General features: G+C 41.7%; 1 protein-coding gene across 1 annotated transcript; it reads right to left on the bottom strand.

Annotated features, from left to right (window-relative positions):
- Positions 1-28: 28 nt before the first annotated feature.
- Positions 29-27,584, bottom strand: LOC130123573 (E3 ubiquitin-protein ligase MARCHF6-like). Its single transcript, XM_056292784.1, has 26 exons — positions 27,371-27,584; positions 24,780-24,879; positions 24,554-24,627; positions 24,229-24,372; positions 23,410-23,482; positions 22,401-22,581; positions 20,040-20,268; positions 19,726-19,787; positions 19,538-19,570; positions 19,335-19,386; positions 19,013-19,071; positions 18,847-18,927; positions 17,962-18,030; positions 17,780-17,854; positions 17,447-17,581; positions 15,140-15,259; positions 11,905-12,005; positions 10,573-10,710; positions 9,567-9,768; positions 7,419-7,488; positions 6,998-7,179; positions 6,187-6,321; positions 5,843-5,932; positions 4,215-4,347; positions 3,919-4,054; positions 29-3,752 (listed from the first exon to the last, which is right to left on the bottom strand). Exons 1-26 carry the CDS (start codon positions 27,387-27,389, stop codon positions 3,668-3,670), a joined length of 2,778 nt encoding a protein of 925 aa, XP_056148759.1. The 5' UTR covers positions 27,390-27,584; the 3' UTR covers positions 29-3,667.
- Between the last annotated feature and the right edge of the window lie 416 nt (positions 27,585-28,000).

Here is a 28,000-nt window from a genome sequence, read left to right as displayed (position 1 = left end):
AAATATGAATAAGAATAGTATTTTAATTTCAGTCTGCAACTTGGCAACAGTAAAATAATTATCCTGGTGTGGAGGAAATACTGTCATTCAAGCCAGGATCAAGAGCTGGGTTTTTTTTCTTTTTTTTTTATAAAACCAAATCCCAGCAACAGTCAATATAATGCAATCTTTTTCCTTCATTAAACATAACTGTACTGTCAAACCAGATGCAAAAAAAATCATTTATTTCTTCCTGGGAAGCGAAATTAATATTAGCATCAAGTACTATATTCACATAAAAGACAACTCCTCTGTAAAGTATTGCTATTTATTACCAATTAGTATTCCTATGCCAACAACTGATGGTAAAGCATACCTTAATGTTACACACCACAGTCTTATACATGCACATATAAAAATAGTTATTTTATTTTATAAACTGCAGTAAAAGACCAAAAGGTGAACAGTGGCTCTGTACAGGATGATACTGAAAGGTCACTTGTAAAACATCAGCACTCCACACAGCATCACAAGAGCTGTTCTGACATATAGCCAAAATTCCTCCAATACTCTTGGCCATGAAATAATATTACCAATTCTGCGAAACTCGCATTCCATCATGTTGTGACTGATAATCCATAACAGAAGAAAATAATTTTACATTTACCAAAATCCTTGACAAACGTAACTGCAGTGTCAAAACCAGATGCAAAAACCTATTCATTACTCCATGGGAAGCGAAATTAATGACCTGTGGGGAGTCACAACTGTGAAACACTTGACATCATTCACGCTCAATGGGGACCAACAAAAAAAAGAAAAAGAAAAAATACAAAAACTACCTTTACAGTGCTACAGTAGATTCTGAAATGACTTGAAATTTCAACAGATTGAAAATTATGCATAAAAAACAGAGCATCAAACAACTCTCATCAAAATTGAGACCATTCTTAGGAATTAGATTTATAATAGCAGCCAGAAAAGGTTAAGTTAGGTTTAGATCTGTCATACTGATCAATAGACATTCAAAATGCTTTGCATTTTGCGTATACAGGATTGGCAATGGCCTCCGCTGACAATACCTTACACTCACAGCACTGGCAAATTAATGTTTTTCCATAAATATTAAGTGTAATAAGTAATATGTGACAGAAGGATTTGAAAGGACCTGAATGTAATTTGGAGAATAATGACTAGATCTCAACTGACAAATCTGATAAGCTTCTAAAAATCTTGAAATTTTACCCCAATAAGAAAAAAGCAACTCATTCTATTACTTTCTTTGGCTAAACTCCTTGTGAGAAATCACTGCAGCGAAAAAGGGAATTCTTTTAGTCTCAGCCAGGGGAAGAAAATGAAGTCAGCCATGCCAAAAGTACGAGTGCACCCACTTGTTTTAGACCCCCTCTTGGAAACAGAAGTGCTCTCTGTGAAATGTTTGATAACTGAAATGTATGGAAATCCTGGACCAAAACTTGTTTAAAAATATGAAATATGCATACGCACATGCTCCCAAATATTCCAGGGACATTTTCTTTGCAGTTTGGACAAATTAGCTGCACACGTGAAGAGTCTTCTTCAAGGCTTCCTCGTTAGCGAGGGTTGCCAGCACCATCAGGATGACATGCTTGCCAAACAAGTCTCCTCCAGTTCTTTCTGTCCTGAGCTGATCTTGTTGCCTCCGATATTTTCAGACTAATCCATTCTTTGACGTCATCATGATACTGCGTTTTTGCTCAGCCTCTCTTGCGCTTTGCTGGTGCATTTCCTAAAATCGCTGTCTTCGTTAATGTACTTCCACCTGGATGACAGGTATGCCCAAAGAATGATAGCTTTCTTTAGATAATATGTGCCAATAGTCCTCTTTTTGTTCCTAATTCATTTAGGATGCTCGCATTCGTTCGTTTCTCTGTCCAACTTATTCGAAGCATCCTACGAGAAAGCCACATCTCTGTAGCCTCAATCCTGTTTACCACCGCTTTCTTCAACGTCCAACTTTCAGCTCCATATGACAACACTGGCCAGACAGGTGCTTTAAGTAGATTGACTTTCACTTCTTTTCTTATCCCCCTATCTTTCCATATTTGTACCATCTCCATCATTCTTTTCTTTGCTAGGGTAATTCTGGTTTTTATGTCATCTGTACAATCACCGTCATTTTTCTTAACTGAACCTAAGTATTTGAAGCTCTCTAGGTGTTCTACATTTTGTCCATCTACTGAGATTGCAATATCTGATTCACCCACTTTCATGCACTTTGTCTTTACGTCTACACATGTCTACACGTGAAGAGGATGCACTAGATATTACACTCTCTTAAGGAAAAACTTCACTTGGTCTGAGAAAGGACACAGCCACAGCTCTTCTGCAAGTACGTTTTCTCCCTCTTTCCAAACGTACTTGTCATTTACTATACTGTATTTCAGGAGGATACATCAAACCCAATTTCACTTTAAAAGTATAAATGAAAAGAGAAAAAATATTACCCTATTTTCAGTAAAAAAAAAATAAATAAAATTCCACTTTCATTTTTCAACTTTTCCTTTCGTTCAAAAGCATCTTTGGAGAGCAACTGGCAGCTTACTCCAGAAATATAATACTAAAAATAGTGAAATAAAACAACTAATAAATATGTAAAAAAACAAAAACAAAAAAACAAACAGCGCATGCTTTGTGTCCCTGTTTCTCAGCAGCTGCAGTCTTAAAGTGATTGCTTTCTTCCACGATGAGCGTCAGTTGAGACGTAAATCTAAAACGACACACAAGCTCAGAGTCCCAGTCCTGTTATGAAGAAGATATGTCCACATCTCCTTAAAAAACACTCTAATGTTAAGGACATCCTCTCTCTGACTCACTTTCTATCAACAAAAAGAGGTTCAAAAGTACATTTTAAAAGGGGAGCCACACCTCCTTGATCAAATAATAGAATCACAATGTAAATAATTAGCTGGCTGCTGTGAGTGTCTTCCATTAAGTTGGCAGTTTTAGGCTGCATTCAGATAGTCAGGCAATGCGTCAAAAACGCAAGTCCTCCCATTCATTTTGAATGAGGGTAGTGCGCTTACGCTGTGGCAGTGCGTGTCACGGGGGTTCAGCAAAAAAACAAAACAAAACACAGCGGTGTCCAGCAAGAAAGATTTAACTTTTGCTGGAACGCAACCCAACATCACACTGCGGTGGCCCATCACGTAAGTCAGTGATTAAACTGAAGACGCCCATGCGGGCCATGATCGCTGCTATGTCACTACATAGCCCATTGTGGCGATCATTGATCACAATGGGCCATGTAGTGACATGTCTGCACTGCCATGGCAAGGCACTGCATTGCCTGATTCTGTGTGAATGTGGCCTTAGCACGTAGGTTTTAGATCTCATTTTGCATTTTTCCTTTTCCCCTCCAGCATTTTGAGGGCATGACTCCTCCACGTACTCGGTGCTTTTCTGTTTCAGTAAGTCTTTGTTACACAGCCTGTAAATGCGGTAAAGGTAAGAGGGTGGAGGGCTTTGGCTGTGCTCAAAATGTGGAGTAGAGATATTCAAACCATGACGTTGACATGAACATCCAGGCAAAGAGGAGACGGTATTCAAGAGACCTTATTGTAGGACCTGAATCCAAGTCAAGGCTGCTAGCTCCCAGCCAGGAACAGAGTGTCAGCATGAGTCTAATAGCCTAATCCCGGTCCACTGCCTATGAGGAGGTACTGTAGGAGGAGTTTGGGGTACCCCTGCCACTCTTACGTTCATAGTTCACCAGCCGCTGGCCAACCAGATACCTGGAGGAGTAACATGAAACGAAATCAGTTTTGCCTAATCTGAATCAAGGGTCTAAGGAAACAGTGCCATCCGTTGTTGTGTACTGTATCTACTTGTTTCTCACTGTGTGAAAGCAAAGTCCTCTGAGACTGATTAAAGACTACCCAAAAAAACTTGACTACTGACTTGTCATTCTTGATGTGCTCGTAGAGACGTCTGAACTGTCGAATCTGGAAGGACAGGATGGCCAGCAGCATGACCACCATCAGAAGAAACGGATAGATCCGCCTGTCAACCAGCGTCTGCATGTCTGACTTCACACCTACAGAGTGGTGGTGGTGGTGGCGGGGGGGGGGGGATTGTGGTGGAGATGGAGGGCGTGAGGGATGGAGAAACATCTTTTCTGCTATTGTGCTGGTAACAGAAGTTCATTAGTGCACTCAAAAAGAGTGACAAAAGCAGTACACTACACGGAGACATACCCAGAAGTGGAACGACACCTTTAGAGAAGGTGTAGGGCAGACAAAGAGACAGCAGCAGGACACAGATGACTGGAGCAGCCAGCCTTTGCACGATGAAATGGAGGTCGATGTTGCGGATACCGTTAGCGTACACCTACAGCAGGTAAGGGAGATTTCAATTCAGTTTTCATTTTAATTCCATGATTTTAACACTAGAAAGACCAAGCCGGTCATTGTGACCATTTTGGATTTTCAAAGTTTAAAAACTTTGTGTAAAAAAAAAAGAAAGAAGATACAGACTTGCTGCTCCCTGAACGCTCCTAAAATGGCATATATTTGCATTAAAATGAGTTTTAGATCAATTGCACAAAAAACAGTTAAAATCTACCTAAAACGACCATGAAGCAGTCAAAATGTTTGCTTGTAATTTGCGCGTGATCATGCACGTCATGTCACTATTTATGACGTGTGTTGGTCTCATCATTTCCTTCGTGAAGTTTATTGCTCTGTCCTAGAAACACACTAGCGTTCTCCAGTACATAGTAATAGTCTAAACTTGATTTCTGATTATTTCCAACATGTCTGGTTACAGACGGCGTTTCAGACGCACCATGACTACCACCGAGGCATTGCAGTATTTACAGGCGTTGGACAGCGGCCATTTTAAATTGGTTGAAAAATAGTATTAAATGTTGTTAAAATGTTAATTTTGGCATCAGTCGTTTCTTAACAGACATACTAACATATGCAATGCATTAATATCTCAATTGGGTATTTATCTTGACAGAATATAGAGTTTAAAGACCGTGGGTGGTCATTTTGACAGCCCATGGTCGTTCTAGTAGTTTTAAGTTCCAGTCGTTGTTTGGGACTGTTTCAATGGTTATTTTCAGTTCCTTTTTTTGTTTTGCTTTTTACATGAAATGTAAAAAAAAAAAAAGGCCTTGTAACGTTTGTTAGATTAGCAATTTGTGTTTTCCGTTTTGTTTTTCGGATAATATTTTCATTTTTTCAATTTTGCTATTCAAGTTCTACCATGTCTCTCTGAAGTTTAAATTGTTTAAAAATAGTATTATAGTTGTTAAAATGTTAATTTTGGTGTCAGTCGTTTCCTAACAGACATACTAACATATGCAATACATAAATGTATCCATTGGGTATTTATCTTGACAGAATATAGAGTTTAAAAACCGGCGGTCATTTTGACCGCCCATGGTCATTTTAGGTAGGAGTGAAATCCCGGTCATTCTTGTGTTAATGGCATGACTAACAGACTCGTTTTTCATTAAATATTATTCATTAAGTTTGATACGTTTTGACAGACTACATCAGTAATTCAAGTTTAATCTTTGTGCATTGATTCGGAAATTTTCAGTACGCTCATAATAATACCTTAAGAAAAAAACCCTGGAGTCAGAATAATTGACTAGTTGAATAACCAAACACGGGGTTAGCCATATAATCATTACCAACTGCACAAAACCCATTTGAAGTTGAGCAGTTCTTTATGTTGCTTTTTTATGAGGTATAGACCTAAATTATGTGGTCTTTTAAAACATGCATAAATGTTATTAGCGCCATTTTGTTCCTTGGTATTGGGTATAACACAGGTTTCGCAATTGTGCAAGCTGGAAGGTTGTGTCACTGACCTGCTCGATGACAGTTTTCAGCCACCACTGGGGGCCCATGAGTGTGATGGCAGCTATGATTTTAGCATGGAGCACACCAAGGGCCCAGTCCTGCCAAACACACATGACAACAGAATAGTTATTGCACCATAACATAAGTATGGGTACAATATGTATGGGTGCAAACATTTAGCTCTTAGTACTGCAGCAATTATGTTAAGTTGTTTCTCCCTGTTTGCTCTAGGGAGCTTCTTTCTCTGCCAACATATTTTCCTCTATACTGTGGGGCAGAAATATACATAAACGGACAGACCTGACAGTAATTTACATGCTCGCACACACATACATAAAGGCCATAGTCTTACCTGCCATGGGTAGAAGAGAGGTGTCTGGTCTAAAGGGACTCTGAGAGGAGCAACGATGACTAGCTCAAACAGCAAACCCAGCAGCAGAGGGATCACTCCGGCTAAAAGCAAGGATACCAGCATGGTCTTCAAGATCTATTTTCATGCATCCACACCCACAAAAGCACACAAACCCAGGCACACAAACATACACAGAATAAGAAGGCAAAATGAAAATGAATTTCATAACCGAACAAAAACACACATGCACATTCTTGCACATTTATTTAAAAATGGTGCCTGTTTACATCATGACTAACTGACTTTACAGAATTATTAAGGTCACATAGACTTAACAGGTACATACATGTAGATCATGTGTGATGTAAAATGACACAGCACAATGGTGTTCATCTTTTCACTATAAAAGGACTCCAAATCACTTTGCTCTTTCATAGTTGATATATTTGCAGATATAAGTAACAGTGGTTTTGAGGAATCTTTGGTAAAGCCCTAGTCATGATGATCTGAATATCACTTGAAAACGTTGCCTTGAAAATCCTAAATATAGATTGTTCCACTCTTATTAACTTATTAGGAATCAGTCTTAAAGTAGCTACTATTTCAAGTTTTCCATGGTTTTTCCAGAAAATGAGCTTTGCTTTCAGAACTGCAATAATTTCATAGCAAGTATGAATGCTTTGTTAAAAGCATGGATATCATCTCGGGGCAGGCCTCATATCAAAACAGCCTATGATGATATGGTTACATACAATACAGAGCTGCTTTGTCACTGGGTGGGATTAAGTGTGGTGCAAGGTGACATCATTACCATGAGCGTCCACTCATGGACTTTAAGCATGATGACAGTTCGCCCCTGAGGCATCCAGGCCAGCAGAACGGTGGCGGCCCGGATGGACAGCCAGCAGACATACAGGCCGCTGGCAGCCGTGTAGAGCTCATGAACTGTAGCACTGCCCATCCAGAAAGACATGAGCCAGCGACCCACATACACTAGGAGAGGAGACAAGGATGGGGTGGGGGACAGAATAAGTAAAATATAGAGGAAAATTATTTTTTAAAAAAGGTGAGGACAAAAATAGAGACAGCGGAGACAGAAAAAGGAATGGGGACTGGGGGGCTGATGACAGGCAAAATGGAGAATGGCTTAAGAGTTAGCCCATTCTATCTTTGTTCAGTTATTGTACATGGCGTTGAATGTGTGTGCGTGTGTATGTGTGTGTGTAACTCACCTGGCACTGTGAGGCATGTCAGACTAGCCAATAATAGCGTCACACACATGAAGACAACTAGTAGAACAACCTAAAGAAGCAGAAACACAGAAAACAAGTGCCTTCCTTTCATCCATCTATAAATTGTTCTAACAGTGAAATCATTACAATCTCTATAAGCTTTTCTTGAAAAGTTACTCTTGAAAGTAAAGTTACAAGGGAAAGGAATACAAGGGAGAAAAACAATACAGTGCATCCGGAAAGTATTCACACCCCTTCACTTTCCCTACATTTTGTTATGTTACAGCCTTATTCCAAAATGGATTAAATTCCTTTTTTTTCTCATCAACCTACACCACATACCCCAAAATGACAAAGTGAAAAAGGTTTTGTAGAAATTTTTGCAAATTTATTAAAAATAAAAAATTGAAATATTGCATGTACACATGGAAAGGCACACACCTGTCTATATAAGGTCCCACTGTTGACAGTGCATGTCAGAGCAGAAACCAAGCCATGAAGTCAAAGGAATTGTCTGTGGACCTCCGAGACAGGATTGTATCGAGGCACAGGTCTGGGGAAGGGTACAAAAAAATTTCTACAGCGTTGAAGGTCCAGAAGAGCACAGTGGTCGCCATCATTCGTAAATGGAAGAAGTTTGGATCAGCCAGGACTCTTCCTAGAGCTGGCCGCCCAGCCAAACTGAGCAATCGGGGGAGAAGGGCCTTCGTCAGGGAGGTGACCAAGAACCTGATGGTCACTCTGACAGAGCTCCAGCGTTCCTCTGTGGAGATGGGAGAACCTTCCAGAAGGACACCATCTCTGCAGCACTCCACCAATCAGGCCTTTATGGTAGAGTGGCCAGACGGAAGCCTCTGCTCAGTAAAAGGCACATGACAGCCCACTTGGAGTTTGCCAGAAAGCACCTAAAGGACTCTCAGACCATGAGAAACAAGATTCTCTGGTCTGATGAAACCAAGATTGAACTCTTTGGCCTGAATGCCAAACGTCACGTCTGGAGGAAACCAGGCCCCTCTCATCACCTTGCTAATACCATCCCTACAGTGAAGCATGGTGGTGGCAGCATCATACTGTGGAGATGTTTTTCAGTGGCAGGAACTGGGAGACTAGTCAGGATCGAGGGAAAGATGAATGGAGCAAAGTTCAGAGAGATCTTTGATGAAAACCTGCTCCAGAGCGCTCAGGACCTCAGACTGGGGCGAAGGTTTACCGTTCAACACGACAACGACCCTAAGCACACAGCCAAGACAACGAAGGAGTGGCTTCGGGACAAGTCTGTGAATGTCCTTGAGTGGCCCAGCCAGAGCCCAGACTTGAACCCCATTGAACATCTATGGAAAGACCTGAAAATAGCTGTGCAACGACACTCCCCATCTAACCTTACAGACCTCGAGAGGATCTGCAGAGAAGAATGGGAAAAATACCCCAAATATAGGTGTGCCAAGCTTGTAGCTTCATACCCAAGAAGACTTGAGGCTGTAATCGCTGCCAAGGGTGCCTCAACCAAGTACTGAGTAAAGGGTGTGAATACTTATGTACATGCAATATTTCAGTTTTTTATTTTTAATAAATTTGCAAAAATTTCTACGAAACCTTTTTCGCTTTGTCATTATGGGGTATTGTATGTAGATTGATGAGGAAAAAAAAGGAATTTAATCCATTTTGGAATAAGGCTGTAATATAACAAAATGTGGGGAAAGTGAAGGGGTGTGAATACTTTCCGGATGCACTGTACATTTCCACTTATTGAGCAGGGTACTGATCAACAATGTTCCCACTAGATAATGCAAAACACAAAAGGCATCAACCCACCTCTTCAAATACGACTCGCCACAATTATAGTCTGCAAACAACATGGAGTCATTTCCATAACAACAGCCAACACACACCCGTACATTGTGCCCTGTTCCAGTGTTGTGTAACTCATTCTATTACATAGCTTCTTTAATACAACAGATTTCATGATTCACCACTGCTTACACTGCTGTTTTACAAATCCGCTGCATCATTCTCAGTAAGTGGACTGCCAGACTCCATTTTCCAATAAGAGAAAAAATGATCGACATGCAAGATTGGCCAGGCTCACAAGGCAAGCCCTAAACTCCCTAACAGGGCAGTGATATGATCTGTGGTTAGATACTGACCCACCTTGAGGGGGAAATTGACAGGGCGATGGTAGGGCTGAAAACCTACTGGCCCACCTTGCAGCAAAATGGCTTGATGGGCAGCATGAAGTCCCTCCCCTAGACCAGGGATTCTGTTGTTATTGTTATGGTGGCCAGGAGCATTGTTGTTGTTTGGTTGGTTGTCGTCATCTTCACGGTCACCAAGGAGGTAGGAGTGAAGATCACTGTGTAAGAGATTCTCTGTAAGGATTTGGATCATACCGCTGTTTTGTTTGTTTGGGCTGTACATGTATACAACTGTGGCTACGAAATGACATGACAACATTATGTTGATGAAAAGACTGACAACTATAATATGATTTTTTTCCCCCCCAGCTCAACAGATGGACACCTCAAGAACTATTGCTACTTTGAACCCATACTTGGGCTAAAATAAAAAGAAATGTGATTAAATCTGACCATTTTCTTTACTCTTAATCAGTTTACCATTACATAGCTAAAATACTACAAGCAGGCAAGCAATATATGAAATATATTTCCATTCAAATATTTTCCACTCACACTATGGACATAAATCTTTGACCCCAGAATTTCATGTCAAATATTTTATCTTTTTGTTGCAGACGTGAGAATGAATTTCAATATCCCTACAAAGGCTTCAAAATATTTTATGTCTATTTCAGATTACAAAAGGTTGGTAGGTAAAAGGTAATCCACAGTCTTGAATCAGATTCACAGCCACAAACCCAAGCAAGTGGCTCCTTTTTAACCTAATCCATTCTGAACGAAAAGGAAAACATTCCCCCAATCTAGCCATCCATAAATCCATCTATCCAGCTATTCATCCATCCATCCATCAATCCATCCATCATCTATCAATCTACCGATCCACCCAGTGTCACTGAAATACTGAAAAGTTTTTCCATCTTTCCAGAGTTTCCAGTGTGTGTGTGTGTGTGTGTGTGTGTGTGTGTGTGTGTGTGTGTGTGTGTGTGTGTGTGTGTGTGTGTGCTCATTATCCAGCTTACAGCATGTATCCAGCGGTAAATGTCCAGGCATGGACCAGTCGTTTGAGCCACTGCCGTGTGTGACCCTGCTCCAACAGTGCTGGCAGAACCACTTGAAGCAACAACAGCTCCAACGACAGCTCACTGACAGGGGCATCGCTACAGAGACACCACATGCAACATGCACCTCAGTTAAGTTCACTTTCAATACAAACTGCAGACAGCAGTGCCTGCTCATCATTTGCTGAGGATGAAGAGTTATTTAAAACTAAACACCCATAAGCGTTTAGTACAGTTAAAATTAAAAGCAACCTTATAGCTTTTTTGTTGTTATAAACCCCAACCTCACAAAGACTAATTATTACAAAAAAGGAAGATAAATAATATATATTGTAGCATCAAAATGTATTTCAAATTCAAGTCACATCCGTCATTAGAGTTATAAAGGATATGTCACTAGTTTTGACTGATACCCTGAACTTTTCCCCATGGTTCATTCCAATCTTCTTTTTTTTTTTAATCCCCCTTTCTCCACAATTGTATCCAGCCAATTACCCTACTCTTCCGAGCTGTCCCAGTCGCTGCTCCACCCCCTCTGCTGATCCGGGGAGGACTGCAAATTACCACATGCCTCCTCTGATACATGGGGAGTCGCCAGCCAATTCTTTTCACCTGACAGTGAGAAGTTTCACCAGGGGGACATTGCACATGGGAGGATCACGCTATTCCCCCTAGTTCTCCCTCCCTCCTGAACAGGCGTCCCGACCGACCAGAGGAGGCGCTAGTGTAGTGACCAGGACACATACCCACATCCGGCTTCCCACCCACAGACACAGCCAATTGTGTCTGTCGGGACGCCTGACCAAGCCGGAGGTAACTCGGGGATTTGAACCGGAGATCCCCACGTTGGTAGGCAATGGAACAGACCGCCACGCCACCCGGATGCTACATTCCAATCTTAAATTTGAATCTGGCACGCCACGTTATACAGACAAATCTTTCCACGGATTTAAAGTACAGCTGTTACTTTTAATTTCTTATCCATTTCCCTTTCGAGTCACTGAGAGCAGAAATCTTTTTTGTGGGGATTCTTTATTATGTAAGCACTACTTTTCAAAATTCAAACAATGTTTCAACATTTGTGAGGAAAACAAACGAGACCTGAAATTACTATTTCATTTAATTCTAGGTTTTCCATTATGTCAAAACTCTCAATTCATGTCTATTTTGCATTTCTGTGAGCAAGCATTTGTTTAAATTCATTACGACCAGTTTGTAAGTTTGGCAGTAAACCTGCAGTGAGCCCTTACTGCTAATGGAAGAGGGGGGAGAAACTAGATGTGTCATTTTTACCTGTAGAGCATGACATTGTAAGGCAGGAAGGCAGGTAGGAGAAGTTTAATGATCCTGATAGGGAACCACAGCATCAGCAGGACTATGGAACCAAACACCACCTGGACATGTACACACACACACACACACACACACACACACACACACACACACACACACACACACATACACGCACAGTAAAGTAAGCAGGCTTGTAAAAACTTATTTTCCCACTGATTAAAAGGAAAGTTAAAATATGTACCAAAACATAAAAAAATGTGCGATGTCTGTTATACTGTAATCTGATGATTCATTATTACCTTTTATTTCAAAGTATATGACGTTGTCTACCTATCTATGAGGTCTCAGATACAAATGGAAAAAAAAACGAAAACACAAGGTGCCAAACTACACTTGGTATAAACATTGAGAAAAGCGGTGTTTCACTTACTGACACCCATGATGATGATTCTGTGAATTGGTCTTTAACGACTCCAAATCCCATAGTTCAGTTCAAAATGAAACGGAGTCTCCTGTGTGGTTGTCACTACTTTTGCAGCGGCAAACAAAAAACATGGTTGAATCTAAGTTTTAGTGGTGGATGTTCAAGCATTTTTTATGCAAGGGTCTTCTACAATTTTTGTCTGCCATACCAACCTTCTAGCCACAACTTAACTTCTTTGAATTCGCCCTTATCTGCCTTTTTCTATGAAATATGCCAAATGATTTTTCCCAGGAAAGCCCTAACCAACAAATCATAAATATGAGCAATTACAAAAGGTTTTAATATTTACTGGATTAACTGTCAGCAATCATCTGTCAGCCATATTAATTTGGTAAAGGACATCGGTCTGCATTTAAATATTAAGATTGTAGCTTTAAGGCAATTTATTTTCTTTGATTTTAAGGTAATTCTGCTATCTACTTATGCATGCAGTCTTGCAAAGACTGGCCTCTAAGTTGGGACTCTGAGGGTTCTGTGCAGTATCTTAGCTGTTCCTAGGACTGCACCCTTCTGGACAGAGACCTCAGATATTGTTCCTGGAATCTGCTGGAGCCACTCTCCCAGTTTGGGGGGGGGGGGTCACAGCCCCTAGTGCTCCTATTACCACTGGGACTACTGTGGATTTCACCTTCCACATCCGATCTAGTTCTTCCTTCAGCCCTTGGTATTTCTCTAGCTTCTCATGCTCTTTCTTCCTGATGTTGCCGTCGCTCAGGATTACTACATCGATCACTTCTGCGGTCTTCTGTTCCTTGTCGACCACCAAAATGTCTGGTTGGTTAGTCAGCACCTGCTTGTCAGTTTGGAACTTGAAGTCCTACAGGATCTCAGCTCTGCCATTCTCAACCAACTTTGGTGACATCTCCCATTTGGACTTGGGGACTTCCAGTCTGTATTCAGTACAGATGTTCCTGTACACCATCTCAGCCACTTGGTTATGCCTTTCAGTGTACGCTTTCCCAGCTAGCACTTTACACCCTGATACTAAGTGCTGGACTGTCTCGGGGGCATCTTTGCACAGCCTGCATCTTGAGTCTGGTGTAGCAGACCCATGCCTTAACCAATCTGGTGTTGAGTGCCTGTTCTTGTGCTGCTATGATCAGAGCCTCTGTGTTGTCCATTCAGTCCAGCCTTTTCTAGCCACTGGCAGGATTTCTCAATACCAGCCACATCTTCTCTCGGTCGATGGTACATCCCATGGAGGGGCTTAGTCTTCCATGACACCTCCTGTTCTTCTTCCTCCCCACTATCTTCTGATGCCTGAGGTACTCACACAGCAGTTTGCCCTGGGGGCCCTCTGTCTGATATACTCATGGACATTCCTTTTTTCATCCTGGATAGTGGCCCTGACACTCACTAACCCTCAGCCCCCACTTTTTTGCTTATTACATACAGTCTTAGGCTGCTGGACCTAGGGTGGAACCACATTTGATGGTTACCTATGTGATCTAGTGTTGTTTTCCACTGCCGCGTTGAGTTCTTGATGAAGGCTATTAGTGTCCTGTTGGCTTTGTATAGTGCCAAGCACTTCAGTAACCATGAGTGGGGCTCTCTTGTAGTCAATCAGGGCTGTGCTCAGGTTGCTCTGACTACTCTATCAATCAGCAGCTGATGCTTTGACCCCCTGGTGTTGTTCCCAAATCCTTTCTGAGTTTTGCTCATGTATTGACTCATGTGCCCTTTCAGCTTAGCTGCTATGATGCCTGACTGGATCTTCCATGTTGTGGAGAGGCAGATTATCAGCCAGTAGTTTGAAGGTGTTGTACCCTTGCGCAGATTCTTCATGATTAGTATTGTTCTCCCCTGTGTTTGCCAGTCAGGGTGAGACCCTGATGTTAGCAGCTGGTTCATCTGTGTTGCCAGGTGTTCATGGAGTGCCATTAGCTTCTTCAGCCAGTAGGTGTGACTCATATCAGGGCCTGGTGCAGTCCAGCTCTTCATGCTTGAGACTTGTCATTGGATGTCAGCCACTGTGATGATAACTGGTTGTTGTTCTGGGATATTGCTGTGGTCCGCTCTTAGGTCCACCAGCCACTGGACATTGTTGTGTGATGCCTTCTTTTCCCATATATCCTTCCAGTATCACTCGGTCTCTGCTCTGGGAGGGTCTGATGTTATTCCCTTGTTACTCTGCAGCTGGGAGTGCACTTAAATGGTTCTTTGAGGAACGGGCCATTTATTCTTTTGGCTTCTGCTTCTCTAGTATATCTCTTCAGCCTGGCAGCCAGAGTTATGAGTTTTTGTTTGCCAGTTTCCAGGGCCTCACTTATGGACATCTTGCTGTACTTCCTCAACCAGGGCCTATCTTTCATCACACCTTTCCACACCTCTGTTAACTAGCTAACATCTCTCTGTGCTGCTTTGATCTTGGCTTCCAGCCTTCTCTTCCATGGAGGGTACTGTTGGTCACCTATGTTCTTAATCCTGTACCCAAGCATCTCCAGGATTATGGTTTTGTATATATGTATTTATTTATATTTGTTTGCCTTTTTTATAAAAGAAAAACCAGGCTTCAATTTATATATCTATGGTATTGCTTTGTGTACTATAGCTGTATGTTGTATCTAATGTTACTGTGATTTACAATTGAAGGTTTGAGTTTTGCAGTAGAATAAAACAAAGTGACAGGTAGACAGATCCAACATGCACACACACACACACACACACACACACACACACACACACACACACACACACACACACACACACACACACACACACACACACACACACTTGACTTTTTTGACTGACCACAGAGAGTATAAACCTCCTAAGGTGTCTATAGACAGGGAGGTGGATCATTTCCTGGACAGGGTTGAAGTCCGGGTCGTTCAGGTTCCTCAGAAACCACAGAACACCTGGCCGGAGGACCTGCATGAGAGAACACACCAAACAACTTGTATTATAAATATTCCAAGCACAAAAAATATAAACACATCTTTCTTCAAAATTTCAAGTCACAGAGATGATTTACAAATCAATATTTGAAAATATTCAATATCAGCTGGCAGTTGATTATGTGCTCCATTGTCATATTTATGTTTTATGATAAAAAATGGAAACACGACAACCATACAGGCACACACACAAAACTACAACCATTACTCTTTCCCATACAGTAGCACGTATCTTTATGAGAGGTAAATGAAAATCAACCATAATCACTCAGTTATTCTCTATACTTGGATGGCCCATCATTTGAAAGACAATCTCCTACTTAAATTTCCAGTGAGGTATGTTTTCATCTACCCTTCCTGATATCCCACAAGACATTCATAATAGGGTTCGACTTAAGATGTAGTAAGTACACTGCTCAAAAAAATAAAGGGAACACATAAGCAATGCAATGTAGCTCCAAGTCAATCACACTTTTGAGATATCAACCTGCCCAGTTAGGAAGCAACACTGATTTGTGAATCAATTTCACCTGTTGGTAAATTGTCTAATTTCCACCTGGTGGAAATTAGACAATTTGCAAGACAACCCCTATAAAAGGAATGGATTTGCAGGTGGTGGCCACAGACCATTTGCCTGTCCTCATCTTTTCTGGCCGATCTTTGGTTAGTTTTTCATTTTGCTAGTGCCCTCACCACTAGAGGTGGCATGAGGCGGTATCTGCAACCTACAGAAGTTGCTCAGGTAGTGCAGCTCATCCAGGATGGCACATCAATGCGTGCTGTGGCAAGAAGATTTGATGTGTCTCCCAGCACAGTGTCCAGAGCATGGAGGAGGTACCAGGAGACAGGCCAGTACACCAGGAGACGTGGAGGGGGCCGCAGGAGGACAACAACCCCGCAGCAGGACCGCTATCTGGTCCTTTGTGCAAGGAGGAACAGGAGGAGCACTGCCGGAGCCCTACAAAACGACCTTCAACAGGCCACTAATGTTCAGGTTTCTGCTCAAACAGTGAGAAACAGAATGCATGAGGATGGTATGAGGGCCCGACGTCCACAATTGGGGCCTGTGCTCACAGTCCAACACCGTGCAGCCCGATTGACCTTTGCCAGAGAACATCTTACTTGGCAGATTCGCCATTGGCGCCCTGTGCTCTTCACAGATGAGAGCAGGTTCACACTGAACACATGTGACAGACGTGAGAGAGTCTGGAGACGCTGTGGAGAACGTTCTGCTGCCTGTAACATCCTCCAGCATGACCAGTTTGGCGGTGGGTCAGTGATGGTCTGGGGAGGCATATCCTTGGAGGGCCGTACAGACCTCTACGTGCTAGCCAGAGGTATCATGACTGCCATTAGGTACCGGGATGAGATCCTCAGAGACCCATTGTCAGACCATATGCTGGTGCAGTGGGCCCTGGGTTCCTGCTCATGCATGACAATGCTCGTCCTCATGTGGCCAGAGTGTGTCAGCAGTTCCTGTATGTCGAGGGCATTGATGCTATGGACTGGCCTGCACGTTCCCCAGACCTGAATCCAATCGAGCACCTCTGGGACATCATGTCTCGTACCATCCGCCAACGCGATGTCGCACCACAGACTGTCCAGGAGTTGACCGATGCCCTGATCCAGGTCTGGGAGGAGATCCCTCAGGAGACCATCCGTTGTCTCATCAGGAGCATGCCCAGACGTTGTAGGGAGTGCATACAGGCACGTGGAGGCCACACACACTACTGAGCCTCATTTTGAATCGTCTTGAAGAATTTCCACAGAAGTTGGATCAGCCTATGTTCTCATTTTCCACTTTGATTTTGAGTATGATTCTGAATCCAGACCTTAATGGGCTAATGATTTTGATTTCCATTGATCATTCTTAGGTTATTTTGCTCTAAACACTTTCCTCTGTCTAATAAATAAAGATTTTCAGCTGAAATATTTCATTCATCAAGGTCTATATTGTGTTTTTAGGTGTTCCCTTTATTTTTTTGAGCAGTGTATATATAAACTGGCAGGCTGCAATCAATGACATTTTAATACCTACCAGCAAGCAACAGGTGACACTTGGGCTTTAAATATCAATCAAACAACCAACGCTAATAACTGTAGCCTGCTAACGTTTCAGTTACAAATGTGCCTGATTAACATGACCAAGGACTTCACTCACCTCTCGGAGCAGAAGGATGAAAGAGGCAAAGTAGAAGACGTAGACCATGCCCACCAGCCAGTGTAGGAACATGGTGGTGCCTGGAGCAGAGTCAAAACTCGTCTCCCTGTCCTTCAGAGTTGCATCAAACATCTCCTACAACCAACAAACGAGTACGTACACTGATAAATTGCATCATGTAGTTATGATACTTTATACATTTTTCACAATGTACATTAATCTAACAGTACTATTTGCTGTGTCCAAGTTATTTTCAATGTGTGATCATATTCTGGACATTTGATTGGGTTCAGTTAAAAAAGACAAAGAGTTTGATCTGTGTCACTGACATACCAGTGAGCATATGTCGAGCCACCAACCGCAAATTAGTGGGAATAAACCTATCTCCATGACAACCAGCAAGGAAACCTGTGATAAAGACATACGCAGTACTTATATTTCTGTAAATTCATCATCTAAATTTGAAGAAACAGAATGTCAGTACAACAGTCCAAAGTGGAAACCTTTTTGATTACCTTGACAACAATATAGCAGACACCCAGGAGCCTTCTCGACCGCTGGAAACTCACCACTGCAGCCAGAGCCTGCAACAGTTCACGTTAAGGACTACGTAATACTTGAGCAGGATGTAATGTAAAAGGATAATTCAGTGCTTGGGATCAGGAATACACAAAAAGAAAAATAACAATAAAACCATAATTCGCTTAGCAAACAAGAGTATTAAGACCAAAAAATAGAAAGAGAAAAAACAAACAAACAAAACAAAACATAGATTTGTATAAAGTCCACAGGGGAAAAAAACCCTCATCCTTGATTGGAGAACAAATTGCAATAATAAAAGGAGGTAACGAGGAAATAATCAGAAATAAGGTTGAATATGTCCCGCACATCACAAGAGGCAAGAGGAAAAGAGGAAGACCAAAGATCATGAACTTATCCATCAGCAGAGCGTCTCTTTAATTTCAACCTGATTGAAGAAAAAAAGGGTCGAACCCTGTTTCTTTTGGGTTGCCATATAACAGGAGTACTAACATGCCTAAGTAATAGACTGAATTTTCTCAGTATAAATTCTTAATGTAAGCATTACAGCATGCTTCAGCAACCCTGGGTTGGTGACAGACCCCAATTACAAACTTAGAAAACAGTGTGGAAAAGGCCTGTACTGAAGCTTGCACTTATGAAATGCAAAAAAAGTACAAGAATATAGAATTTGTAAGGTAAATTGCAAAACACTCATTCATAATTTATTATATCACAGAAGTGCAAAAGACATACCAGATACTCATCTATATGAAAGGTTGCCTTAATAACTTGAATAATATTTTTATACTTCTGAACAGCGAACAAGCATCCATATAAACACAGCAAACACAAGCCAGTTTCTTTAATGTGAAGGATACATGGCAGACTATGAGCGCACCAGCCACAAGGATGTAACCCAATATAGTGGTGATAAGGCCATCGAAGTGGGATGCTTTAATCTGGAAGACATCACCAAAAGGTTTAATTTTATAACTTGTAATACTTTGTTAAACTCGCGTCTCCTTTTTTTTCCCAGGCACTTACATATTCCTCAAAGCCAAGTCCAACCACTGAGAAATGGCCAATGTGATATGGGCAGAATGCTGGGAAGAAACACACAGAGGTGAAGTTAGAACTAGACGCATGTTCAGGTATATAAGCAGCTCTAACAGGGTATAGCCATCCCCTTGGGGCTATCATACAGACTTCTTTTAAACTCATATACTCATAATAAAAGGTGAGATCACAATAATTTCATCACATCACAGTATGCCTAGCATTTCATATACCTAGCACTACATCAAACCCCATAAACCAATAACTTTTGTTTGTGTTTTTTATGAGCTCGGCAGCTAGTCTGACTTACCAAAAACTAGGATGAATAGAGTGTTCAGGGACACCACCCAGAAGACATGTTCCTGAAAAAGACAGAAAGCAGAGATTTATTTAAGCATCACACAAGCCAGCTGTACGAGATTGCATGTCAAGGTTAGTAAGCCTCTTCTTTTGAAGTGCGTGTGTGAGAGAGTTTGCATGTCTGTATATTTGTGTCCAAGTGTATATGCCTACCAGGAAAACTAGGGAGCCATCCAGACCGAGCATCTGGGATTTAAACAGACAACAGTATGTTACCTCATTGTCATCATCACATCTGTTACAGCTGGACATCAAATGTGTAATCCTCATAAATGAGTCTGTAGTACATCAGATGACTTGATGGACAGGAAGGAAGCTAAATAGTAAAAAGTTGATTTTACCCTTTCCCAGGTCAGCTCCTCCGCTGCACGGTCCCACTCCAGGGCATTCCAGTTAAGATCCTCTACAGAGGGGAGAAGGGGAAAAATGTACAGGTTCACAAACTGACAGAAGAACAAACAGTAAATGAGAAATACAATGCAAAATGAAAACAGGCATCTGGCTGTACTCTTACAATGTAACACATATTAGCATTCCTTTCTAAAAATAAAAAAAAGAAAGAAAAGAAATACATATATTTTTGAAAATGTTAAGTAAAAACCAGAGGTTAAAATGTAGGCATTCAGCAATGTGTATGCATCTAAGGCCAACTGACCTTGACCTCCATTGTTGCCGTCGGCAGCATCCTCTTCCCTTCCCTCCTCCTCTTCATCATCATCATCTTCTTCTTCATCATCTTCCTCATTCTCCAGCTCAGCCTCATCTCCCTGGGCAGCTGGTTCATGTGGGTCAGCATCCCCTGGTCCATTTGGCACAGCAGGGGGCTGGAAAACTTGGCCCTCTGGAACAGCCTGGGGGTTCAGTGCAACATCACCACCTGGGTCCTGTGGATTAATAATAATGTTATCAATTATAACAATAATAATAGGGTAGCAAGGTGGCCCAGTGGTTAGCACTGTTGCCTCATAGCAAGAAGGTCCTAGGTTCGAACCCCAGGCCATCCCAGGTCCTGTCTGTTTGGAGTTTGCATGTTCTCTCTGTGTCTGCGTGGGTTTACTCCTCCCACCATCAAAGACATGCATGTTAGGGTTAATACTCCTGCCTGTTCCCCTGACCAAGGTAATGGAAAGAAGAACTGGAGCTGGTTCCCAGGCGCTGCACTGCGGCTGCCCACTACTCCTAGCTTCATGGCTAAGATGGGTTAAATGCAGAGGGTTAATTTACCCACAAGGATTAATAAAGTATATTATCTCATCTTATAACAATAATGCACTGACAAAACATATCTCCCTTTACCTGAAAACTCATCTAAAATACAACAATTACTGGAACACCTTTTATTTGCTATGCAAAAAAAGCCAGCAACACCTTTTTTGTCTGAGGAAGCTGGCTAAGTTCGGTGTCGACAGGTCCCTGCTGACTTTGTTCTACAGATCTTTTATTGAGTTGGTTATTACGTTTTCTTTTATCGGTTGTTATGCCTCTCTCAACCTTAAACAGAAAAATGCACTAACAAAGGTTATCAAGGTCTGCAGTAGTATCACAGGTACCCAAAAGAAAAGTCTGTCTGATTTATATAACAAACAGAAGTTAAGGAAAGCAGAATCTATCCTGTCTGACAGCACCCACCCCCTGCACCTAGAGTTTCATACCTTGCCTTCTGGTTCTCGCTTCAAATACCCAGTAGTCAAAACCAATAGATACAAACACTCCTTCATTCCCTCAGCCATTTCACTGCTAAACTCCAATAGCAAGTGGTAATACCAGCTCAACCTTGATAAACACTATTAACACTGTTTATTGTTGCATTGCTTTTTGTTGGCTTTGTTCTCCTCACTACATGTTGTATTTATTTGCCTTATGTGTTCTGTGGAGTGTTTGTGTGTATAAATGTTGCCACTGCTACACAACAATTGCCCCTCTGGGGACAAATAAAACCTACTTGACTTGACTTTTATTTTGGTTCATATTTGCATCGCAATCATTCTATGAATTTTGAATTACGGAGCTGATTGGTCTGACCTGACCACATCTATGGGATTGGATTCTTTGAAAATGCATTCTTCAAAATGACGGTGAGGTATGCGAGAGGGAATCAGCAGTGATAGTAATGTCAGTTATACTGATTACACCTCAACTCTCAGCTATTCTGACCTATCACAGCAGCCAAGACATCGATGACATCTGCAAACACTGGTTTGATCATGTGGGTCAGTGTCAAAACAGGCCATACATCTCCAGCCAGTTAGCACACAATTTAGAGCAAAAATCCCAAGTCCAGTCAGAGTGCCTGATAACTGTACAATGAAACTGCTTTGTAACTGGAATCTCTTCCCAAACCAGCACTCAAGAGGCACTGAAGAATCAGGAAACCTTAAAATCTGAAGGCTTAATTTATTCAGATAAAAAACATAATGGCAAAAATCATAACAAACAAACTGATTGTTCTGAAAGCTCATTTAAGTTGTGGCCATATCAGCAAGAGTACATCCATCCATTATCTGAACCGCTTATCCTGCTCTCAGGGTCACGGGGATGCTGGAGCCTATCCCAGCAATCATTGGGCAGCAGACGGGGAGACACCCTGGACAGGCCGCCAGACCATCACAGGGCCCACATCCACACCCACACCCACGCCCACACACACACACACACACACACACACAGGGACAATTTAGTATGGCAGATTCACTTGACCTACATGTCTTTGGACTGTGGGAGGAAACCAGAGCACCCAGAGGAAACCCACACAGACACAGGGAGAACATGCAAATGCCACACAGAGGACAATTCGGGACGACCCCCAAGGTTGGACTATCCCAGGGCTCGAACCCAGGACCTCCTTGCTGTGAGGCAACCATGCTAACCACTGTGCCACCATGCCGCCAGCGAGAGTACATGATGAAGCAAATTATCAACTGGTAATATCAGTGTACTGCTAACTGTTGTGCCCATCTTACAGGCGAAAAAGAAAGGCTAAGAGATATACTTGGTCTCTCAGGTTAATTGAGCTCACCTCATTGGCTGGTGCAGGGCCATTAGGCCGGTGGGGAGCAGGAGGCTGCTGGTTCTGCTCTAACCACTGAGGGGCTCCACCGTGGACAATCTGTTCTCTGAGCCATACCAGGCTGATAAAAGCACACAGTGTGCACGTCACTACAAAACAGCCCTGCAAGCAATCAGCCAGCAGATTCTCTCTGTGACCAGGGTGAGAAGGGAGTGAGGAAGAGGATGGGATGGATGGTGGGAGACAAAGAAAAAAAGAGCATTATTTGCTCAGCATATTAGAGGTGTGAATTCAATTTTTAGTTATGATTTATACGGCAACTGTTAGCACTGCACTAAGAATAACCCTCTGCATTCACTACTTTCATTTAATTTCGCCTACAGTAATTTTACAACAAACCAATTTCTCAAAAACAAGTTCAAACCAATCATGTGATGCCAGGTAGTCATTTAAAAAAGACACAAGACAACCACTACTATTGGATATTTAACTGTTGCTTTTGGAAATCTGTTTGCTTTTACTGATGACCCCGGACCTCACTTTACTGCCAGAAGGGAGATTTATTATTAGAAGTTCACTTTTCTGCACAAAGAACTGAGGTTAGCAGGGCAAATGTTTTATCGGAGAAGAACTTTCTAAATAAGAACTCAATTTGTGACAAAAAAATAACATCAAAACAGGGAGCTGATAATACAACAAGTTTATTGATCTCCAAAAAAGAACACGACGAAAGCCTCTAATTCTTTGGCTCTACATTTTGCCTGCGTGCATTGTGGAGAGCAGCCAAACCACTGCTGAGACCAACACAGTCGCTGCTAGCCAAGTCATTTTAGAGAAGCCCTCTGTACTGACTCAACTTGCTCTACCCATTTACAATGGCAGTTTGATGGGATGTTAGTTCCATTCATTTCCTTTACAAGGCACAAGTGGCAGAGAAAACATAGAGCAAATATGTAAGTCAGTGGCAGAATGGGAGGGAAGTAGCAAAAAGGAAGAAGGGAGAATAATCCCAGCTTACGTTGACAGCATGTCCAGCGGCAGGGTAAGAAGGGAGCTCACAGAGCCCGTAAATAAACACTTGTAGATACGACCTGTTAGAAGAGAACAGACAATTATGTTTATAAGCAATACTAAGTTAAACATTATGTGTAAAGATGTGCAACTGCAAAAACATCCAGACTGAGGGGTCCAGAAACAATTCAAGACTCCAATTTCTCTCACTCAAACCAAAGTTTTATTTCTGAACGAGAACACCAAAAATCACAGAAATGTTGTTTCTCTGTCTTGAAACCTTTTTATTGGAGGACATTCAATTTATTGTTTAGCAAAATTAATTTACTGTACTGGAACATAGACAACTTAACATTGTCATATTATAGCAACATTAATCGATAGATGAGCATGGTTGTGACGAAATACGGTGTTAAATGTATAACTGCTGTCTACACTTAAGGTTACTTCAAGTATTTTTTGCTTTCAAGCTCATCCTTCTACTGAGTCATAAACTAGTCCTGAATTTGAATAAAGAAAACCAACAATGTACATTTAACATTGAACTACCGAGCGTTATTGGACATTTCAAGGGTTGCAAAGAATTGTAGTTAGTTGTTTAGCTGTGTAGCTACAAATGTGATTCCAGGAAGTCAAAAAAGGTGAGCTGAAATTCTTCCAGACCTTTGGTCTTTGCAGGTCATTTAGATTTACAAGTTTAAGAAAACTAATTTAGGCCTATTTCTCCATCCATCCATATACGTAGTTCACATAGCAGACGTGCATTCAAATGACTGCCATCTAATCTCTTTCATTTCATTTCTGATGATGGAAAGATGGTGCTTACATGCTGTGAGGGGCACCACACCCAGCCAGGCAAAGGCCACCAGTGTGTAGTGGAACCAATATCTAATGGCTGTTCCAATACTGGTGACCAGCCCTGCAAAGATATCCTGGACTGGCAATCGAGACGGCATGTCTGGAGAGTATACTTGAGAAAAACAGTGAATGGGCGGTGAACAGAGGAGAGGGAGAGGGAGAGAGAGAGGAACAAATAAGAGGGTGAGTGATTGATCCCTTTGTCATATATAGGGTACAGCATTACCCTGAGCCCCTCATTATGACAGAGTCCTGCAAAATGCAAGCGGTGTGCCATCAGAAAACAAACTTACTTGGTGTAAATGCAAACCTGTGTTTGCATAATTCACAGTATTCTTTTCTGCTGTGTTTCAGCCACTGTAACAAGCTGTGAAAACAGAGAGGACAAGTCTGAACCTTTATATCTTTGTGTGCACAACCCCCAAAATATCAACAGGCAAAAGACAAGCTAAGGAGAGGTTAGCGGGGGAAAAAACCCAGTCATCCCAACTGCTATTTATGAAAAACACCTGAACGTACCATTCTTGATGGATGAACTTGATGCTGCCAGTACAGACACAGGGGTGGAAGAGAGGCTTGTCCTGAGTCCCCTCTGACCGACATACTCGACATATGTCTACTGTTGGACACAACATAACTGTTATTACTGTCAAGCCTTGTGATGGGCAAGTTCCCACCACTGCATATTTTTAAACTTTACATTTGACTTTACATTGACAGATTTCAAAACTAAGCTGCTTGGTCACACGGTCATGAAACTTTCTTCTGAATCTAAGACACACACACACACACACACACACACACACACACACACACACACACACACACACACACATACACACACACACACACACACACACAAAACAGAAACAAAGATATCAACAACACCAACAGTACATGGCCTTAATTTCTAAATGTGGCCCCACTGAGTAGTGAAAGACTAACTGTAATCCTTGGATTAGGTTACCAGATGCCAAAAATAAGATAACTGGCCCAGGACACATGTGTAACATAATTACAGCCAAGTCTCCGTACTCCTGGCATCCCATTTCACAAATTAATATTCGAGTTATATTTATCAGATATCCCAGTTCTACATGGGATATCTGATAAATACAATTGCAATTTTACAATTGTACCAGAGTTAGCTGCCGGCTAACTCTGGTGCAATTGTAAAATTGTGCGTTGTCCCTGTCAAATAAAAAATAAACTAAAGTAAACATAATGGAATACCCGTTTCAACACAACAATTATTGCTACTCTTATGCCAATACATAAACAAGGCTCAAAACATGTGTTACAAGGGTACCCTTTTCAGTCAGTCCCAAATATAGACATGTTATGTACACGGTTCGTATACAAACATGCCTATCGCACATTTGATCACTGCTGTCAACATGGTTGATGTTACAATTAACAATGTATAAAAGACTAAACGATGAATTCTGAAGTCCTGAAGTGTCTGTGATGTGACTCTTGTACCCAAAATAAAAAGTGTTTTTTCCTTTCAAGTTTGAGATGGGTTCAAGGCCCATCACAGCGGATGTTAGGGGGTTCAAGTATCAACATGTACTGGGTACATGTCCAAGGGGCAACAGGATTACCAACCTGAGATGTGCAAGATCTCTACCCACTGAAAACACATACTTGGCCAGATGTACTCATTTTGTCTTTTTTATTTTATTCTTACCATCTTTTTATCCGTGCACTTTCCCATGGTGTAAAGCACACTACATTGCAATTTATTGTGCCAATGTAATATATACTAAGCTTGATTGCTTGACTGATATCATACTCTATCATGGCTCACAAGCCAGAACAACTGGAAGAGTTGCCTGTCAGCAAATTAAGTGATCATAAAAGCGGTACCTACCAGCTAATTAAAACGTGTGACAGGCGAATAGGACTGAGGAGTGGATAGCTCCCATATTTCTACAAATGGCAAAATGGTTGTGTTATAGGAGATATGCTATTAAAGAAAATGCCTTTGATTGCCTTGCACCTTAACCTCTGGACTCCTTAGATTTGCAAATTTGGAACTATTTTCACTTTGCCTACAACTGAAATCAGGACAAGTGTCTCTGTTAATGACGTCTTGATCTGAACCTGTTAACATGATCTTGGACCTATGATCTTGGACTTGTTTTCTATTCTGCCAGGTGATAAACTAGAATTAATGAGTGAGTTAATTACAGGTGAGTTAACTTAGCTGTTGTTCCAGGCCTAAATCCTGCCCGAATGAAAGCTAGAATTACTGGAACGGGCGAATGTAATTAACCACCTAGCAGAAGAGAAAACCAACAGTACCAGATGACCTGATTGGGAACCACTGACCTAACTCCCACCGTCTCAGATCTTGAGCCATCTGCCATTCACACTAACGTGGCCTGCAAGCCTGGTAGAAGCTAACCCCTTCTGTTTTTTTTCTTTTCTTTAATGTATTAGCGGCTTATTTGTTGCCATCAATTACCGGATCTGTACTATTCATTGTGATTTGTCATTCTGTTATTTTTCTTCAATATCTTTTATATTTATCTACTTATTATTACCACCTTTTTTATCAGTGTAGCTTCACTTTACATAGATCATTAAAATGCGATGCACATAAATTAAACTTGACTGGCTGACCATTAGCATCCGGCTAACTTAAAACAAAACAAAACAAACACAGCTGTTAAGTCACCAAGGTAAAGTACATGACGAAGGGGTCAACCCCATATTCCCTAAAGCCTGTGGGTTAGCCATCGAATAGGTGAGCTATCTGTTAAAGTTTGGTTAAAGTAAGCGCTGGGTTAAGGTTAGGTCTGGGTAGAGACTGAGGGTAAGTTAGGTTGAGTTTAGGCAACTTCTATGAACGAGGGCTGAGGGAACGCAGACTCGCTCCCCATGACGAGCTAGCGTTTAAAAGTTAGCACAGACTGGCGTCGACTAGCTGACTTTAGCACGCAGTGTGCTTTTGCGGTTGCCAATGTCGCGGGGAATAATCTGCCCAGGGCACACCACGATCAAGAATGATTCACATGCTTGACTGGAACATTACGTTACAGGCAAACCGTAGAAAACAGCGAGCTCATTCTTGTGTATTATGCCTATCAAGCTACAGCTAATACCTTCTTCGGCGGTGTCCATCTTGACTGGCAGCCCTCTCGCCTGGCTGTTTTAGATGGTTAAGAAAAGGACGATGACCGCTAACTGGAAAATAAAAACATCTCAGGTGATGAGCTCGACCTCCGTGGGTGGTAGAAATATGAAGTCAGAAGTCGCAACTTAGTCTTGTCATTAATATACGGAGTCCCTCATCTGTTATATTTTGGTTCAGATATCGGTCAGGCCATATAAATTTCTCCGGCGTGGTTACAGTACAAAGTTAGACCAGTAGATGGCAATAAAGTACCACGCATCTGGACACGCGGTACCTTAGTTGATTTTTAAATGAAAAACGTCACTCAGAACCAAGCAGCAATATTCTCCTATAAGCTAGAAGAAGAAAAAACATCCTATATGCTGCAAGAGGAAATGTGTATGATCTAGATAATGTGTCGGAGAAGCTTTGCTGAATTCACACAGTCCCATTTGTTTTGCAGGACTAACCGGTTACAAATTTCATTTTGCACAATCGCACAAGGCCATCACTGCACTGTCTTTGACCATTGTTCTTGTTGGTTACACAAATGTAAAAAAGCCTTTCATTTAGCTATTAGCTGCAGGAATATTAATTATTTGGACGATGATCAGAGAGC

The sequence above is a fragment of the Lampris incognitus genome, chromosome 14 (assembly GCF_029633865.1).
Source record: "Lampris incognitus isolate fLamInc1 chromosome 14, fLamInc1.hap2, whole genome shotgun sequence".
NCBI classification, from domain to species: domain Eukaryota; kingdom Metazoa; phylum Chordata; class Actinopteri; order Lampriformes; family Lampridae; genus Lampris; species Lampris incognitus.
The sequence above is the reverse complement of the archived record's forward strand: the minus strand, read 5'-3'. Positions and strand labels throughout refer to the sequence as shown.